Source organism: Crocuta crocuta, unplaced genomic scaffold, assembly GCF_008692635.1.
Source record: "Crocuta crocuta isolate KB4526 unplaced genomic scaffold, BGI_CrCroc_1.0 scaffold469, whole genome shotgun sequence".
NCBI lineage: Eukaryota > Metazoa > Chordata > Mammalia > Carnivora > Hyaenidae > Crocuta > Crocuta crocuta.
The window spans coordinates 781,355-797,305 of record NW_027531907.1 but is presented as its reverse complement, the minus strand read 5'-3'; the positions used below and the strand labels follow the sequence as shown (position 1 = coordinate 797,305).

Genomic DNA, 15,951 nt, shown 5'->3' with positions numbered 1-15,951 from the left:
CTGGCTTTCTTTAATTGTATTAGAAGGTAATCACTAGATGGTAAATTCCTTCACACATCATGGATTTGCAACCTAAGATATTCACAGGGACACATTTTTTATATCATGATGGGAACCAGGCTATTTGTTTCTACAAAGAAAATAGGAAACATTTAATTGAGGAATTAGGATGATATGGAACCTGGGACTATATGGATATTTCAAGTAGTGGGTAAAAAAAAAAAAAAGCAACAAGTGTTCAGCTAGAAATCTTTTATTTTAAAACACATACAGATTAATAAATATTATTGTAAAACTTAATAAATAGCCTTTTTTATTTACATAAGGCAATTACAACATGCTATGACTATTTCTATAAAGCAAAAGATAAGCAAGTCTTAGCCATTGACAAATGTGTGTATGTATGCTAATTGGAAGCTCCCCTGATACATTTACAGGAAAAAACTTATGCAATCAATCAACATTTCACATTTTTTATCTAGTCTTCTTCTCTTTCGCAATTTTATTCCATTTTACAAGAAAATAGTAGTTACCATTTAAAAAGGCAAAAACACTCAGGAATGCTACTGTAAAACAGTACCTTTAAATTATTCCAAAGTGCAAAAACTCTGACATAGAGGAGGGAGGGAAATTAGTACATTCTGGCAAATAAAAGAAATAATCTGAACTTTTCAATGTGACCTTTTGGCACTAGTGGTTTGGGAGCTCCTGACGTTTACCTGGTGTCGGGTAATTCATGGTCAGGGTTGAGCTGCTTGGAAGCAGGAAGTTCAGCATCATTCTTTACAAATTTAACACAATAGAATCAGTCTGGTTCACAGGTCATTGAATCTTCTGCAGAACATAAACCTATGCAGAATGTCAGAAAATCTTATCACACCATCAGAATGTGATCTTTCAGTGCAGCTTTATAAAGTCCCTGTTTAACTTTCATATTTTATAATAGAATATATAAAACCCTTCCTTAAAAAAAAAAGAAAAATTAAAGCTTCATGGAATTGTGCAAACTTTACACCCAGCACTTCCTTTTCTTACTCAGTGCTTGAAGCTGTGTGTCTAAAGCATAGTCCTGAGCAGACAGGCTGCCCAGTGCAGGCTGAGTTTCCAGTGCATCACTCCAGAGCAGTCCTGCACATAACGCTTGTCAGAGGCTACCAGCACACGCTAAAAGTGTGAGCGCTCTAAAACAGGTGATTTGGAGAACCATCTCACCCCTTTAGAGGTAGAGAAACTGAGGCACAGAAAGGTTAAGTGACTCACCTATAGTTGCACAATTCAAGGAAAAATAGAGAAAAGAACAAATAAATCTTTCTCCCTGGCTCATGCTCTGGGTCCTAGACAATGTTTTTAATCACATTGGGTACATTTGAAATAGATTTATTTACATGATCATTGTTCTACTGAGTATCAACTTTTTACTACACGACATTTTTTTGGTGTAACATAAAGTTACATTTTCTTAAAATATAATTATCTTGTTGCATTTAATAGCATGTGAGAAATGTGTATGAAAATAAACAAGTAGTGATAGTGGGCCAAATTCTCGTTCTCACTCTTATAATTCTTTATCTTTTCAAGTATATAATGGAGGTATAAGAATCTGGCCAGATGTGAAAGATCACCAATAAACTAAAGGACAGACCCTTAAAATTCGTCACCAGTACAACTGTGAGGTGGAAGTGAGGAATACAGAAAATTGAGGTATTTTATATGATAAACTGTTTTATGGTGTGACTGGTGTGCAACTTGATCTTTTCTCTTTCCAACTCAAGTTAACAGGCTTCTAGCTATGACTGTGAGTAAAACAAATGAAAAACTAACATGGACATGTCCTTGGGAAGAAAGTCAGTACTAAGTTGTTAATGTTACATTTTTTGGTCCCTGAGAAGGCGGAACACCAAGATTCCATCTAATCCTGCTTGACGGGTGAACTACTTCCTTGGTTTCAAACACAGAAGGATAACTCCTTCAGACCACTGGAACCAATTAGACAGTCATGAACAGATCTAAACTGAAGCATTTTTCTCTTTCCAGTTTCCTACTCGGTCATAAGAGGCCTAAGTTGGGATCAAGTAGGCATCAAAAAAGAGCAATGGCCATGGCTCTGTAGACAATTGGAGCACTTTCTCTACTAGTCTAGATTGGTTGAGCAGCTTGGAAAAGAGAGGTATCATCCAAGAACTAGTCAGTCATCAATACCTTTGGTCTCCACGGACAAAAGTGTCTATACCTGGGAGACACTGCATCTCAGTGCTTTATAAATATCTAGGAACTAGCTTATAGAAATGAGCACAGTATTTACAAAGAGTGAGGCTGTAGAGGAAGAAGGAAGATGAGGGGTGACGGCACGTTAATAGTGTTCTCTTTTAACAGACATGAAAACTAAAGTAAAAGAACAAAGACCAACCTACTACAGCTGGAATGAACTTCTGGAAATAATATTGAGTATAACAAACTGGCTTGAAAAGTAGGAATTGAAAGAATATTTCTTATTGCTGAACTAAGAGCAGGAAAGTGTATTTCACTAACATTCTAATGTGAAAATACTATGGTGACATCTGACTGAAGAACAAGTTATAAGCAGTTCTTGCTCCATGTGTAGCAAGAAGCAGACTGCCCTTCCTATCGAGAACCTTCTCTACAGAGATGGAATAGTCCTCTAGAAGAGCAAAATCCCCAGGGTGCTCTTCAGAATCCTTACTAGGCCCTAAATTTGATCAATCAGGAAAACAGAAAGCAATCTTTTTAAGTGCAAAGATTCAGATGAGAAAACAAAGCATTGTCTAAGTAGTAGAGGAGAGAAATGACTTATTTAAGTATCTATCCAGAGTAAATTTGCAAATTGTGATCAGAAACATAAGATTTTAGAGGAGGCTTGAAAACAAGTACAGGTAGGTAATTTTTTTCTTAGTTTAATCAGAGATAAAACTCAAGGAAGAGTATATTCATGAAAATGTTTCATATGTATTTACTTTTGGAGAGACCAATGAGACCCATACCCATTCTAGCCCCTCCCAAACTCTCACTTTGAGGCTTTTTTTCTTTGCAATTCCAAAAGAATTAAAAAAACATGAATTTGTAAAAAAAAAATACTATTATATCAGAAATTATATATTTTATGTCAAACTTGAAAATTGGGCTATTTAGACTGCTAGTCATGTCAATTGAGGCTAGAATCACACACTTGAAATACAATCATAAGAACTTTGTTCCATTGGAAGGAATGCTGTGCTTCCTACTAAAATAATCTGCTAAACATGGGAGAGTCCAACTGTTCCAGAACAAGTCATCCTGAAGAGGAGACCAGCTATTACTACTTTCAGATTTTGTTTTACTCTAAAAAAAATCACAGGGATGATCATCCAGAAAATACTACCTCTGAGTATCCAGGGTATAATTGTGAAATAAAATATAATGAGGAACACTAATAGATGAATTTAAATGAAGCTTCAACTGTAAACTGTAACAAAATAAACAAGATAATTTTCATAAGACACAGAGGAACTTTCTCAGTATACTTTTGTTTACTACATGTGTTCTTTTACTATCCCAAACTCCTTATGTAGGAAACTATTTTTTTTTTTTTTTGCCTAAAAGCATACTGATACTGCTACATGATATTTTCAAAAATTTCAGTTCAATAAATTAAGGCTTGCATTCCTAAAAATACCTGATAGTAAAAACAAACAAACAAACAAACTTTATGAGGGACTTTTTGAGTGTTTATTAACTATCAGTTAATATAAGATTTAAAAAATTTTAAACAATTTTGTTGCTGCTCTTAGTTCACTAATCACTGACAACTCATGATCATCGTATGTACTGTTAATTTATAAAGGTGTTCTTCACTGTTAAACTATCCTCATTTTATTTAGCCTCTTTGTTCAACACTTCAGGGAACAATTTCTTTGGTCTTTAGAAATGTTATTTTTGCCTGAAAAAATATTTTTCCCTTAATGAGTAACTTTAATTGGATATTATTAAATGTGACATTCTAGTTCACTAATTCTGCCTTACCCAATCCCATTTTCCAACTTGGCACAGTTTCCTATTTAGATGAAACATTGCACATGAAGTACATGATATCTGGATGAAATAATTTGCATCACTTTGTGCTTTGCTCCCGTTTAATATACATAGGAGGTTACTATAAACAAATGATCTCTTTGATCTAAACATTGGCGTATAAGTGGCTATTTTGCATTTCAGAAGCTTAATGAGAAGTGGGTGACAAATTGTAGTGTGCTGTGCCATCTCAAACAACAGGGTGATGGCTAAATTAATTGTTTTCATTTTTGCTAGAAATTCTTCTGAAAACTTGCTATGTATGTTCCAATTTTCAGAAACTTGCCTGAGCTTGACTGTGTCCTTTAACCTATTCCTATATTATAGGGAACTTGATATATGTGCTATTGAATAGTTACTCTCTCATCTAACAACCTTGTTATCAAGTTAAATAATTTATTTCTTTGGAATGGCCGCAGTGGTCACTGAAAGAGAATGTGGATATATTTGATACTGGGCCCCAGTTACATAGATTAAATACAAATAAAATACCTTATGCTACTTAAGTCAATTGTCTTTAATTGGATAATAACTACATGCTAAAAGGGTCAATTTGCTCTTCTGGGTCTTGCGCTGTGACTTTCTTCCAGCAAATGAGTATACTGTTACTTCTAACTGCTCTATACATTAATATTTTGAATAGTGAAATTTTAAAGTATAATCAAAGAGCTATTCTAAGAGACATACACATAGTCATAGTCAAATTAAGTGAAGAGTTTAAGTGATAAAGGCACTGAAATTGATTTGAGCTATTGAAAGTCATCCTATAAATGGAATTCTGCATCATGTCCACTCATTCTCTCTCTATTTTCAATTAAAATGTCTTGGAGTAGGAGGTGGGAGAGTCAGCTCATTAGAGGATTAAAAACAATTAAATGTATGTACTTATTATTTGGATGAGGTACCTGAATGTTATACATGCTTAATGCAAAATAACACAACTATAGACACATTTACTGTTAGTCAGACTACAAGACAAAAATTTCTCTCATTTCCAAAGTAATCTTCTAAGTAATAATATCTGCTCCCCTGCAAAGACTAACCAGAAAGAGCCCATCTTTATTCTCTATTAAACAATGTTAAAATATTTTTAAAGGAAATAGTATTCATGAAAGCTTCCAGGTTAATGGCAATGAACATGAGATTCCTCTCGTCAGAGAGAGATGATGCCCAGACAACCATTTAGCAACTTTAGACTGCAGAGGGCTGGGCCCCCACTCGGATGCTGAGCAATGCTCCCTACTGTCCACCAGACCACCCATTAATATGCAAGCAACTTTAATACCAGTGATTAGGGTCTCTTCTACTTCACATCAAATTAGGACAAGAAACCACATCCATTTCCTGTTCCTTGAGCCACCCAACCCCTGTTGCATCCTAGTCTGTTTTCATATTAGATTTGTTCATCTCCCCAAGGTTGAAATTAAACTCTTTGAACACCTGTATAAGGACAATCCCAACAGAGACGGTGGTGAACCCACAGGCCATACCCAAGAAGTCCACCAGGCCCACATTGCTCCATTCCCGAAAGAGGATGGCCGAAGCTAACAGGACGAGGGTGGTGAACACGACGTAATAGATGGCCCCGAACACAGAGGAGTCGAAGCACTCAAGTGCCTTGTTGATGTACCTGAACTGGACGATGATGCTGCAACCAAGCACGGCCAGGAGCACCAGGCACAGGCAGAGGGCCCGTTGACTGGATGGGTTGTTGTGGAAGATGTCTTGGGCTGCCAGCCCAATGCCCTTGGTGGAAGGCACGGTGAAACTCCCCAGCAAAGAGCAGATACTGATGTAGACCATGATGTTGGTAGGCCCATGGGCTGGTGCAATCCAAAAGATGAGCAGTAGCAGCATAAGGAGCACGATACACAAATAGCCCACAAACACTGGAAAACAGATGATTTTCTTAATTAAAGGTCAATTCAACAAACCCTAGGCAGAATGTGGTCCTGTGTGTGTGGCCAGAGTGGGAGGGTTCTTCAGGAACATGTGAGAAAGCTGTGGGGGTAGTTGTGGCTGCTGCAGTGATCAAGAGCTGCATATAGTGGGCCAAGGCCAGGGGCCCTGAGATGTGGAGACAGTACCACACAATCAAAAATCTCATTCTCTTCACAACTTCTGAATGTCTCCTTGGACTTATAAGTGAAAAATATGGTTATAATTGTCAGAGCCTAGAACCTAGTTATATATAAAATAAAGTAATTTTTGCATATATTTAATATGCAGTGAAGTTTTCAGAACTTCAACCCATTGCTGACAGCAATATCCCATGAATATTTGAGTTAATAGCATGACACCCCACGTGAGTTTTTCTTTACAGCTCCCAGGCTCTCAGCAACTCCACATGGCATGAGGTCTGCTGGCTTTAGTATGTCTTCTATAGTTGTACCTGAACATTCTGTTTCATTATAAAGGCCCATCCTGCTATTTCTCCTTCATATTACAATTAAGGTGTCATATTGAAAATCTGCTTTGAAATTACATGTTCAAAAGGAGGTTGTAATTTCTAATTCAATCTGAGATTATAAAGGAAGTTCTAGAAGCTGGGCCTGACAGGGCTAGGAACAGCCTGGACATGTACCAGGTAGGCTGTGGGAGTCCCCTCTTCCTCAAAGGTAAGAAAAAAGAACTATGGAGCTCTGTTCTGGGGTAAGATTCAGGAAGATGACCTTAAAATTTCTTCTGAGGCAATTATTTGACAAAAAAATTCATGTTTTTTAACCTTTAGAAAAAAAATTTTTTAAACTTAGAAACCTCTTGCAGTGCCTAGGTGACTCAGTTGGTTAAGTATTCAACTCTTAATTTCAGCTCAGGTCATGATCTCACAATTTGTGAGATCAAGCCCCATGTTAGGCTCTGCACTGACAGCATGGAACTTGCTTGGGATTCTCTCTTTGTCCTGCACATGTGAGCACATGCTCTCTCTCTCTCTCGAAATAAATAAATAAACATTTAAAAACCTTAGAAACCTCTTTAATTTATAAGTGGCTAGAATAATGTCATTTTATATTCCAGGTTAAAACACATTATTCATGTTTAAAAGAAAAATCTTTTTGGGACCTGTGTGGCTCAGCCAGCTAGGTGTCCAACTCTTGATTTCAGCTCAGGTCATTATCTCACAGTAGTGAGATCAAGCCCTGCATCAGGCTCTGTGCTGACAGTGCAGACCCTGCCTGAGATTCTCTCCCTCTCTCTCTGCTCCTCCCCTGCTTGAGCATGTGGCTCTCTATCTCTCTCAAAATAAATAAACTATAATTAAAAAAAAGAAAAATCTTTTTGCTACCATATTTTCATACCAAATTATGATGGTAGTATTCAAATTAGATATGTTTTTTATAAAAGTTAAGACCTGAATATAATGGTATCATCCACATTTATCAAAAAGTAAAAGGCCTTTGAATATATTTTTTTGAAAATTTCATAAAGTAAATCCTTCAGGACATTCATATCCATTTTTCTGATTTTTTTTTCATGTCTTTATACTCTCATTTCTCACAGTTTTGGAAATATCTTGGCTTTTACAGGAGGAAGTAAATAGAACAATACTAAGTGTTTAAGGATAAAAAATTACAGGAAAATAAAGTCTTGACTAATTTCATTATGAATTCCCTTTTCAAATTTTACAGATGTTTCCGTCGCAATGTCATTCACTGCCAATTAAGAGCTATAAAAAAGTGGTGAGATTTTTTTGTGATCTAGAGATGTCTGTATTTGGGATATTGGTATGGATGCAGTTTTGTGCTGGCATCTGTCTAAAATTGTTGGTAAGCAATATAAGATGGTCTACTGGAAGTAATTTAGAAGACTCTATACTTCAGGCCAGTACAGTTATGTAGACTGTTGTTTTTTCTAGCATTTGTCATGTCAAAAATATGTAGAAAAAATATTCAGAGATCTCTATAGGAAATCCAAAGATAAACCAAATCGTGTCTCAGCTCTCAGTTTCACGTTACAGGAAGTGTAGAGGCTTGGTCCTGAGGGAAGCATGGTCCAGAGAAGACCACAGCAGGACTGACACAAAGGAGCAGAGACATTAGAAATTCGGGAAAGGAGGTGGGGTGGGAGTACTGGCAGGTGGCAAGAGGCTGTGGGAGGAGGTGTGTTGGGGGGTGGTCATAGGAGGTAGGGGAATGAGAAGGCCATATAAGTGAGAGATGAGTGCTCATGAAAGGAAGGCCTGAGGAGATGAGCCTGAGTGGAGGGGGTCAGGTGATAAAAGCGCCCATGCACAAGGTCTCAGAGGTCCAGAAGACAGCAGAAGCAGTACTGAATTCCAGGGAGAGGGGATGCAGGGTCGGTCCAGATCCACCAGACCTCCTCCCACTCCTGGGGCAGCAGGAGAGAAGGGTGCTATAAAGTGTAGGGCGCAGCAATGGCCATTCATGTACAAAGTCAAACACAGAGTCTGTGAAAACCGACCAATAGGTAGGCCAACTCGAGCCCAGACCTGAAAGGATCATACTGGAGACAGGTAAGCTCTCTGGTAGCTTTGCTAGAAAGGAGTTACCTGGGTTAGTCAGCTTCTCTTCCAGCTCAGCCTGAGTAGTCACACTCTCAGATTTCGGGGAGTGGATAATCAGCACAACAGAACCTGCACAGCTTAGCAGACATCCCAACTTGCCCAAGATGTTGAGCTTTTCTTTTAGAAGATAAGAAGCTAAAATGGACCTTTGTTTAAAAAAGAGAGATAAATCGTTAAAATTTAATACTATCTGAACTATTTCTACTAACTGTAGTTATTTTAAAAAGCCATATTTTCTTGATAGCCATTTTAACTTAGTTTTTAAGAGCTAGGAAAAGATTAGGAATTTATTGAAATTGAAATTATTAAACACAAAGGATTTTCATACCAATACCATGCAGTCAATACATAGTTGATGAGTCATACTGCTATATATTATTTCAGTAGATATGAAATATATCAGAATAGAAAAATAAGTTATCATTCATAAAGTGAAGTTTTATGGTTAAATAAAAACATTCCTTATTTATTTTTTTTATGTTTATTTATTTGAGAGAGAGAGAGAGAGAGAGAGCACGTGTACAAGTGGGAGACGGGAAAAAGAAAGGGAGAGAGAGAGAATCCTCGCTGACAGTGCAGAGCCTGATGCAGGACTCAACTGCACAAACTGCGAGACCATGACCTGAACCAAAACCAAGAATCAGATGCCTAACTTACTGAGCCACCCAGGTGCCCCATTTCCTTATTTTTAAAAACAAACAATCAAAGAAACTATGTTAAGTGGGAAAGTAGGATATAAAAACTGTTAAAATAATTACAAGTTATTCATGATCAAAACACGCCAGTTAAAATAAATTGAGAAAATGCAAACAAGAAAAAAAATGCTAATAGTAATTACATTATGGTAGAAGTATAGATGATAGGTTATTTTTCTCTTTTATAATACCCCAAACACTTTTGTTGTGGTCACTTTTCTAATGCAAAAAAAATATTCCTCTTAAAACATCTATAATCTTTTTTTAAAGGCTTTTATTTTTATTTTATTTTATTTTTAACTAAATAGGCTCCATATCCAACATGAGGCTTGAAATCATGACCCGGAGATCAAGAGTCGCATGCTCTACATACTGATTACTTCAGCCAGGCACCCCAAAATCTCTATAATCTTAATGTTGATAATATATTTATTTTTTATTTTTAAATTTACATCCAAGTTAGTTAGCATATAGTACAATAATGATTTCAGGAATAGAATCCAGTGATTCATCCCTTACATATAACACCCAGTGCTCATCCCAATAAGTGTCCTCCTTAATGTCTTTTGGCCATTTAGCCCATCCCTATATTTCTCTATATTTAAGAGTCTCTTATGTTTTGTCCCCCTCCCTGTTTTTACATTATTTTTGCTTCCCTTCCCTATGTCCATCTGTTTTGTAACTTAAATTCCACATACAAGTGAAATCCCATGATATTTGCCTTTCTCTGACTAATTTAGCTTAGCACAATACCCTCTACTTCCATCCGCATTGTCGCAAATGGTAGGATTTCATTCTTTTTGGTTGCTGAGTAATACTCCATTGTACATATATACACCAAATCTTCTTTACCCATTCATCCATCTATGGACATTTAGGCTCTTTCCATTCTTTGGCTATTATTGATAGTGCTGCTATAAACATTGGGGTGTATGTACCCCTCTGAAACAGCGCACCTGTTTCCCTTGGAAAAATACCTAGTAGTGCAATGGCTGGATCATAGAGTATTTCTATTTTTAATTTTTTGAGGAACCTGCATACTGTTTTCCAGAGTAGTTGCACCAGTTTGCATTCCCACCAGCAATGCAAAAGGGTTCCCCTTTCACTACATCCTCTGCAACACCTGTTGCTGGAGTTGTTAATTTTAGCCATTCTGACAGGTGTAAGGTAGTATATCATTGTGGTTTTGATTTGTATTTCTCTGATGATGAGTGATGTTGAGCATTTTTTCATGTGTCTGTTAGCCATCTGGAGGTCTTCATTAGAAAAGTGTCTATTCACAGGGGCACCTGAATGGTTCAGTCGGTTGAGTGTTGGACTTCGGCTAAGGTCATGATCTCGTGGTTCTGAATTGGAGTCCTGCGTTGGGCTCTGCACTGACGGCTTGGGGCCTGGAGCCTGCTTTGGATTCTGTGTCTCCCTCTCTCTCTGCCCCTCTCCTGCTCACACACGCACGGGCGTGCGGGCTCCCTCTCTCTGAAATATAAAGAAATATTTTTTAAAAAGAAAAGTGTCTATTCATGTCTCTTGCCCATTTCTTCACTGGATTATTTGTTTTTTGGGTGTTAAGTTTCACCTCTTTGGTTAGATTTATTCTTAGGTATTTTATGGTTTTTGGTGGATAATATGTTATTTCTCTGTATATCATCAGTATACACTTTGAATTGGAAAACCGAGACTTTTAGTAACCATGGAACTAGTAATTTTCACTTCGTTGTTGTCTATTGCCAAAGGTATTCAGGGAACATGAATATCCATGAAGAAGGCACACCAGACCCAGATATACCTGATTATTTCCTTTTTAATCCTTGTTTACAAGGATAAAAAAGCCAAGCCTCAGAAAGGATTAGCACCGAACCCAAGGCCACAGAAAGCTAACAAGGGGTGAAATCATGGTGATGACACTCACATAAAGCCAAAGCTCCAACTTTTTCCATAAACCACTTTGTGTCTTTATCCCTACACAGCCTGGTCCTCAAGGAGACCTTGGCAATGTACTTGGGGAAATAAACATCACACAAAGAACCAACAATTGCTGTTAGAATACACGACTGGGTGTTAAATTGAGGGGCTCCTCATAGCTGCACACAGAAATGGAAACCAGAGGACTGGGAAGCTCTCAGAGCAAGCGGTGAGCCTGGGATGATGAGTAGGCTATGCCACAGTAGAAAGTGCCTGCCATTCATGAAAGCAGAGAGGCAGCCATGAGCCTGGATCACAAGGCCAACTCATCTCTTAGTTCACTGTAAAATACCAAAGTACAAATTAAATAGTACTACAAAATAGTTTATTACTCAGTTTCCAAGACGAGGGTTCATAGCAACCACTATACAATACAATATGCAGAGTCACACAGGGAATCACCAGGGTTGGTCATGAGATGGGGGGAAAGGAAGGACCTATTGTGGTTTCTGTGAGAAGAAATGGCGAGGAAGGGTAAGCAGGTTTAGAATTGGCTAATGTGATTAATTTCAAGACTCTGAGGCATAGGGGCTCTCCTTAGTTGTCTCATCCCTGGCCCTGTGGAGATTAGGCTCTGGATTAGTTGGTTTGCATTTGAAAAGGATGCCTTCCCCACTTAAGGGGTGATAAGTGGGGGAGAAGGCCAAGGCAAGGCTTATTATTGGATTGTCCAGAACTAGCTGTGTCTAGACATGCATGTAGGGCAGATGTTAAAACATCAAGTTTAGAGAAGCTAGAAACATAGGCAATATAGTACCGTGTCATTTAAGGACACACGAAGAAGGGATCTGGGCAAAACTACTAACCTCTGAACTTATTCCTCATTATGAAATACTCCTTGCCTTCTCCTCTGTGGCTAGGAGTGAACAACCCCATGGTGGCTGTGATAGGGGCCGAGTATCTACCTAACAGGCCTCCCCAGCACGAAATCACCAATGATTTAATTCAAAACCTTTCTCTTATTGCTCTTCCTGGGCTGCAATCACTAGAGCCTACTAGCTTCTGAGCTGAGATTAAATGAAAGGCAACCAGGAATCAACAAACTGTCCCACAAGCCCAACCCAGGCTTCCATCTGTTTTTGTAATTAATGTCTTACTGTATCACAACCATGTCCACGTGTTTAGTCTGGTCTGTGGCTACCTTCCACTACAACACTAGAGTTGAGCAGTTGCAACAGAGCCTTTATGGCCGACAACACATAAAATATTTGCCATCTAGCCCTTGAGAGAAAAAGTTTGCCACTCCCTAAGTTAACTGGTTAAATGGTCAGTGAAACTGATGGCATAGCTATCTGGAGAGCTGGCCTGAGATGTAGCTACAAGTTACATGCTGGCATCAGGGCCAACATAGAGGAACAGTGTCCCCACTGGTGAGGGCTGAGGAATAGGGTGGGGGTAGGAAGGTGAAGTGGGGAGCAGTGTGATAAAAGGCAAGAGAAAGAGGAGGTGAGATACTTAATGCAAATAGAATTGATAAAGTATCTCAATAAACATACAGTAATAAGAAAAAAATTTGCTATTCACAATAGCTAAAACATGGAAGCAACCAAGTATCCACTGATGTATGAAAGGATAGGCAAAATGTGGTCTATACATACAGCAGAATACTTCCGACATTAAACAAGGAAGGAAATCCTGACACATGCTACAACATGGACAAACCTGGAAGTGATTATGCTAAGTGAAATCAACCAGTCACAAAAGACAAATATTGTATGATTCCACTTAGAAGAGGTATGTTGAGTAGTCAAATTCATACAGACAGAAAGTAAAATGGTGGTTGCCAGGGTCTCATGAGGAGGCAATGGGGATCTAGTGATTAATGGGTATAGAGTTTTCAGTTTTATAAGATGAAAAGAGCTATGGAGATGGATGGTGCTGATGACTGCACAATATTATAATGTTATTTATTTTTAAAAAAATTTTTTTAATNAACATTATGCTTAAAAATGGGCAATGGTAAATTTTTTGTCTATTCTGCCACAATAAAAAAATTTTTTTAAAGTGTTCAGAGAGCAGGGGAGTGCTCATGCTCCCATGAAGGTGACCATTCAGAGAAAATTTAGGTAGGTTATAAGAAGGAAACATATACCATGGGAAGAATCACTTACATACATAAAAAAAAATGTTGTGGAATTAGGAATTTGGGTTTAGGAAAACTCAGGCATTTACTAGATTGACTAGATATTTTACTATTTATTATATTTAATCTATCTATATAATTCTATCTTTAATTTACTATAGTTTACCATAGATAATTTATTTTAGATATATATCTATCTGTAACTTACTATATCTATAAATATTATTAAAATAAAATCAAATGAACTTTTTAAGAGGGCAACTTATAACAGTTTATTTGGCAAGAAGTCAGACTTTTTTTTAACTTAGGAGTGCATGTAAATATATTATTGTTGAGTGATATAAACAACAATCTTTTCAGAGTATGTTCTCTTTTTACTTACCTATTTAAAAAAATCTTTTTTTTTTTAAGTTTATTTTGAGAGAGACAGAGACAGCACGAGTGGGGGAGGAACAAAGAGAGAGGGACACAGAGAATCCCAAGCAGTCTCCATGCTACCAGCATAGGGCCTTATGCAGGGCTCGAACGCACAAAACTGCAAAATCATGACCTGAACTGAAATCCAGTCAGATGCTTAACTTAAGCCACCTAGGAGCCCCTACTTGCCTATTTACTTGGGGCAAGAAATGAATCTCTGTATCTATATGATTCAAATAGTATTTTCTAAAACAAATGTTGGAAGAAATTGATGTTGCTTTTTTTTTTAATTCTTTTAATGTTTTTTATTAAGGAGATAAATAATGTTATTTATTTCTAGGAGAGAGAGAGAGAGAGACAGCGTGAGCAGGGGAGGGTCAGAGAGAGAGGGAGTCACAGACTGAAACAGGCTCCAGGCTCTGAGCTGGCAGTCGGCACAGAGCCCGACGCGGGGCGTGAACCCACGAACCGCGAAATCATGACCTAAGCAAAAGTCGGACGCTTAACCGACTAAGCCACCCAGGCGCCCCTGAGGCTGCATTTCTAAGACAGTAGTAGCTACGAACATTTTTCAAAGGATAGCATTAATAAACACTTAATGGCTAGGTTACTAGGAGGTTGCTAAAAAAAAGGTGGTTAATTTTTTCAAATGATTTCTCTTTCCTCTTCTGACAGTATCTTGTGTCATACTGAATGAGTACCAAATACTAAAATGGTGTTTTTGTCTTATTTGCCCCAATTTTATTATAAACAATATTACAACATGAAATTTAATTTAAAATTTTAAAAATGACGATAATCTCTCCATGCTATCAAACACTTCTTTACTTTTTAACATTCTCCTCAGTTCTGTCCAGATCCACATATTTTTCCCTGGCTCCGTTATGCTGTTTGTTCCCCTTGCTTCTCTAGGAAATTTACTTGCGAAAATACTTGGGACAGTTTCTGGAACATGAAGCACAATAAATGTGGTTCTTTTTCATTTATAAAACCATTTAAGTATGTTATAAAACTGAAGTTTTCTTTGAATATTCAATATCACTTGACATTTATATTGGTACCTATACATATAACAAATATTTCTGTCTAATCATTTTCTAAGATGAAGTTCCTTAGAACTGGACTCTTGCTTAAAGCTCAAGAACGCTTGGATGACTCTGGATATCCACTGCCATGGTGCCTTCTGAAAATCTTCATTTGTTTAAATTGGATGGATACTTTTTCTGTTTTCCTTCTTTCTTACAGTTTCACTGAGATACAATTAACATAAAACTGACCCATTTAAAATGTATATTTAAGGGGGCGCCTGGGTGGCTTAGTCGGTTAAGTGTCCGACTTTCACTTGGGTCATGATCTCGCGGTTTATGGGTTCGAGCCCCGCGTCGGGCGCTGTGCTGACTGCCAGCTCAGAGCCTGGAGCCTGTTTCGGAGTCTGTGTCTCCCTCTCTCTCTGACCCTCCCCTGCTCATGCTGTCTCTCTCTCCTAGAAATAAATAAAAATATTTTAAAAAATGTATATTTAAAGCGTATGAAATAAGTCAGGCAGAGAAGGACAAATATCATATGTTTGCACGTATAGGAGGATTAGGAGGAACTTAACGGAGGACCATGGAGGAGGAGAAGGGGAGAAATGGTGGGGGAAAGGGAGAGAGGCAAACCATGAGAGACTCTTGAATGCTGAGAACAAACTGAGGACTCATGGGTGTGGGGGGGAGAGGGGATGGGCATGGAGGAGGGCACTTGTGGGGATGAGCACCGGGTGTTATATGGAAACCAACTTGACAATAAACTATTATTAAATAAAATAAAATAAAAAAAGATTAAAAAAATAAAGTGTATGAAATAGAATTACACATCTATCACCACAATCAATTTTAGAACAAGCTTTAGTATGCCAAAAGCAACTCCTTAGGACCCCTTTGCAACTCCTTAGGACCCCATCTTCCCCCATGCATCCATCCGTAAGCAACCACAAATCTACTTTCTGTTTATATAAATTTCCCAATTCAGAACATTTCATATAAATAGAACCACATAATGCATAAATGGCTTATTTCACCTAGAATAAAGCTTTCAAGGTTCACCTATGTTACAAAATATATAAGCAATTCATTTATTTTATAATAATATTCCATTGTATGAACACACCATCCATTATATATCCTTTAAAATTTTTTTAATGTTAATTTATTTTTGAGAGAGAG

General features: G+C 37.6%; 1 protein-coding gene across 1 annotated transcript in view; it reads right to left on the bottom strand.

Moving 5' to 3' along the window:
- Positions 1–247: 247 nt before the first annotated feature.
- The window catches only part of NIPA1 (NIPA magnesium transporter 1), an 81,808-nt gene continuing 66,104 nt past the window's right edge, over positions 248–15,951 (bottom strand). The window contains exons 4-5 of the mRNA XM_077774613.1: positions 8,576–8,736; positions 248–5,954 (exon numbers count right to left, since the gene is read on the bottom strand). Coding sequence (XP_077630739.1) covers positions 5,443–5,954; positions 8,576–8,736 — 673 coding nt within the window. The 3' untranslated portion in view covers positions 248–5,442. The remainder of the gene's footprint in view (positions 5,955–8,575; positions 8,737–15,951) is intronic.